At 59.5% G+C, this 3,271-nt stretch overlaps 1 protein-coding gene across 1 annotated transcript; it reads left to right on the top strand.

Moving 5' to 3' along the window:
* Positions 1-389: 389 nt before the first annotated feature.
* Positions 390-3,267, top strand: LOC113941843 (alpha-actinin-4-like; the record flags this gene model as incomplete). Its single annotated transcript, XM_027632986.1, has 7 exons — positions 390-554; positions 897-1,076; positions 1,475-1,621; positions 1,910-1,990; positions 2,384-2,446; positions 2,867-3,025; positions 3,244-3,267. Coding segments are annotated over exons 1-7 (819 nt in total), but the record flags the coding sequence as incomplete, so codon positions are not given.
* Positions 3,268-3,271: the final 4 nt, after the last annotated feature.

The raw sequence follows: 3,271 nt of genomic DNA, 5'->3' as shown, positions 1-3,271 counted from the left end.
CTGCTCCTGAATCCCTCCATTCCCAAATCTGCTCCTGGATCTGCTCCCAAACTCCTCCATTCCCAAATCCACTCCTGAATCCCTCCATTCCCAAATCTGCTCCCAAACCCCTCCATCCCTGGATCCCTTTCCAAAGTCACTCCCAAACCCCTCCATTCCCAAACCCCTCCGTTCCCAAACCCCTTCCCAAATTCACTCCCAAGTCCCTCCACTTGGAAATCCCCGGAGTTTCCCAACCCCATCCTGGTTTCCCATCCAGCTTTTCCAACCCCTTCCCACTTTCCCGGCAGTTTTTCCCTGCGTTTCCCCCACCCCATCCCGCTTTTCCCCCGGGGACTTCCCAGTCCGGTTTTCCGGCGGTTTCTCCCCATGTTTTTTCCCGGTTTTCCATGGGTTTTTCCCTGTTTTCCGTGTTCCAGGTGCAGCAGTTGGTTCCCAAGCGGGACCAGGCGCTGCAGGAGGAGCAGAACCGGCAGAATTCCAACGAGCACCTCCGGAGGCAGTTTGGGAGCCAGGCCAACAGGGTGGGGCCCTGGATCCAGACCAAGATGGAGGTGAGGGATCATCCCAGCGGGATCCAACGGGATCCAGCCGGATCCGGGGGCTGGGAGAGGCTGGGAATGCTGGAACCGGCGCCGGGATGGGCCGTGTCCGTGTTATCCCGGGTCAGAAAGGGTCGGGAAGGGGTTGGATGTGTGGATCACCAGTGTCCTGATGTTCTCCTGGAAAACCGAGATGGAATTCTGGGCTCTGGGACCTGGGGGGAGACTCAGGGGGGCGGTGGGAAAGCCGGGAATGGAGGAACCGGCCCCGGAATGTTCCGTATCCGCATTATCCCGGGGTGTGGGAGGGCCGGGAGGGGCCGGATCCGGGGCTGGAATGTGGCGTTTTCCCAGGAAATCGGCCGGATCTCCATCGAGATGAACGGGACCCTGGAGGATCAGCTGAACCACCTGAAGGAGTACGAGGAGAACATTGTGGAGTACAAACCCAACCTGGAGCTCCTGGAGCAGCAGCACCAGCTCGTGCAGGAGGCCCTGATCTTCGACAACCAGCACTCCAACTACACCATGGAGGTGGGAGCTGGGAACATCCCAAATCCACAGGGATTTGGGAACATCCCACCGGGATCTGGGCTCATTGAGGGGCTGGGAACGGGCAGGGAGGGATCCTGGAGGGATCCTGGGATGGGCAGGAGGCCCCTGATCTTCGACAACCAGCACTCCCATGGAGGTGGGAGCTGGGGGAATTCACCGGGATCTGGGAGCATCCCAGCGGGATCTGAGGTCATCCCAGCTGGATCTGGGGTCATCCCAGCGGGATCTGGGAGCATCCCAGCGGGATCTGGGAGCATCCCAGCGGGATCTGGGCTCCCTGAGGGGCCGGGAAGGGTCAGGGAGGGATCCCGGGGGTCCCGGATCCCCTCCTGGGGGTGGGTCCATCCCTGATTCCCACCATTCCCATCGGATTCCAGCACCTCCGGGTGGGGTGGGAGCAGCTGCTGACGACGATCGCCCGGACCATCAACGAGGTGGAAAACCAGATCCTGACCCGCGACGCCAAAGGGATCAGCCAGGAGCAGATGCAGGAATTCCGGGCCTCCTTCAACCACTTCGACAAGGTCCGGGATCCAGGGGGGATCCAGGGGGGTCCCAGGGATCAGGGGGGATCCCGGGAACCCCAGGGATTTGTTGGGATCGCTGGGATCCCTCATGGACCTGTGGGTGACACCCCAGATCCCCACCCGGAGCAGCCCCACGGGGTTGTTCCCACTTCGGAACGTGGGAATTTCCTCCTGGTTTCCCTTATTTCCCCCCCGTTTTGCCTTCATTTTCCCCCTGTTTTTCCCCACTTTTTCCAATTTTTCCTTTATCCTGCTCCATTTTTCCCACTTTTCCCTGTTTTCCAGGACCACGGGGGGTCCCTGGGCCCGGAGGAGTTCAAGGCCTGTTTGATCAGTCTGGGCTACGACGTCGAGAACGACCGGCAGGTACTGCCCTCTTCCTCCTCCTCTTCCTCCTCCTCTTCCTCCTCCTCCTCCTCTTCCTCTTCTTCCCATGGCTCTTCCTCCCCTTCCGGGCTCCTCCTCCCGCTCCTCCAGCCATTTCCTCCTCAAATGGATCCTTTCCCTTCCCTTTCCCTCCCTCCTGCTCTTCCTCCTCCTCCTCCTCCTCTTCCCTTTCCTTCCTTTTCCTTGTTCTCCTCCTCCTTCCTTGCTCCTCTTCCTCCCTCCTTTCCTTTCCTTCCCTTTCCTTGCTCCTCTTCCTCCCCATTTCCGGGCCAGTTTCCTCTTCTAACGGATTTTCTGCTTCTTCTCTTCCTCTTCCTCTTCCTCCTCTCCCTGTTCCTGTTGCTCTCCCTCCTCCTCCTCCTCCTCCCGCAGCCGAAGCGCCGCACGGACTCCAAGGATTTCCGTGCCCTCCTGGGCCCCGCCGGATCCGGGCTGGTAACGCTCCTTTTCTGGCTTTTCCAACTTTTTTTTCACCCTTTTCCGCCTTTTTTTCCCATTTTTTGGGGAGGGGGGAGAGGAGGACGGGGCTGGGAATGCGCCGGAACCTTGGAAAAGCTCTGCATGTCTGGAAAAGCTCCAGAATCCCCAGGGGGGAAAAAAGCTCTGGAATCCCTTGAAAAGCTCCAGGATTCCTGAGAAAGCTCTGGAATTTCCTGGGGAATATCTGGAATTTTTGGGAAAGCTGTGGAATTCCCGGAGGAGCTCCAGAATTGGTGGGAAAAGCACCGGGAATCCCCGGAAAAGCTCTGAAAAATCCCTGGAAAAGCTCTGAAATGAGCAGGAAAAGCTGCGGAATTCTCGGGAAAAACCCCAGAATTCCTGACCGCGGCACTCCCCCCCCCCTTCCCCCCCCAGGGTGACGCGGAATTCCAGCGGATCATGGCCGTGGTGGATCCCAACGGCAGCGGGAGCGTGACATTCCAGGCCTTCATCGACTTCATGTCCCGGGAAACGACGGACACGGACACGGCGGAGCAGGTCATCAACAGCTTCCGGGTCCTGGCCGGGGACAAGGTGAGGAAAACCGGGAACGCCGGCGGGTTTGGGAATGGGAGAGGGGGCAGGGGGTTTGGGAACACCACGGTGGGATTTGGGAACGACTTGGTGGGATTTGGGAGCGGTTTGTTGAGGTTTGGGAATCCCGGGGCTGAATTGGTGACTCCGGGAGCCATTTCCCCCCTGGCTTCTCCCCCCTTTTCCCGCCTCATTCCCACTTTCCGGGCCGTTCCCAGAACTACATCACGGCGGCGGAGCTGCGGC

This window comes from Corapipo altera, unplaced genomic scaffold, assembly GCF_003945725.1.
Source record: "Corapipo altera isolate COAL_440 unplaced genomic scaffold, ASM394572v1 120618, whole genome shotgun sequence".
Lineage (NCBI taxonomy): Eukaryota > Metazoa > Chordata > Aves > Passeriformes > Pipridae > Corapipo > Corapipo altera.
This window is presented reverse-complemented; position numbering and strand designations above follow the sequence as displayed.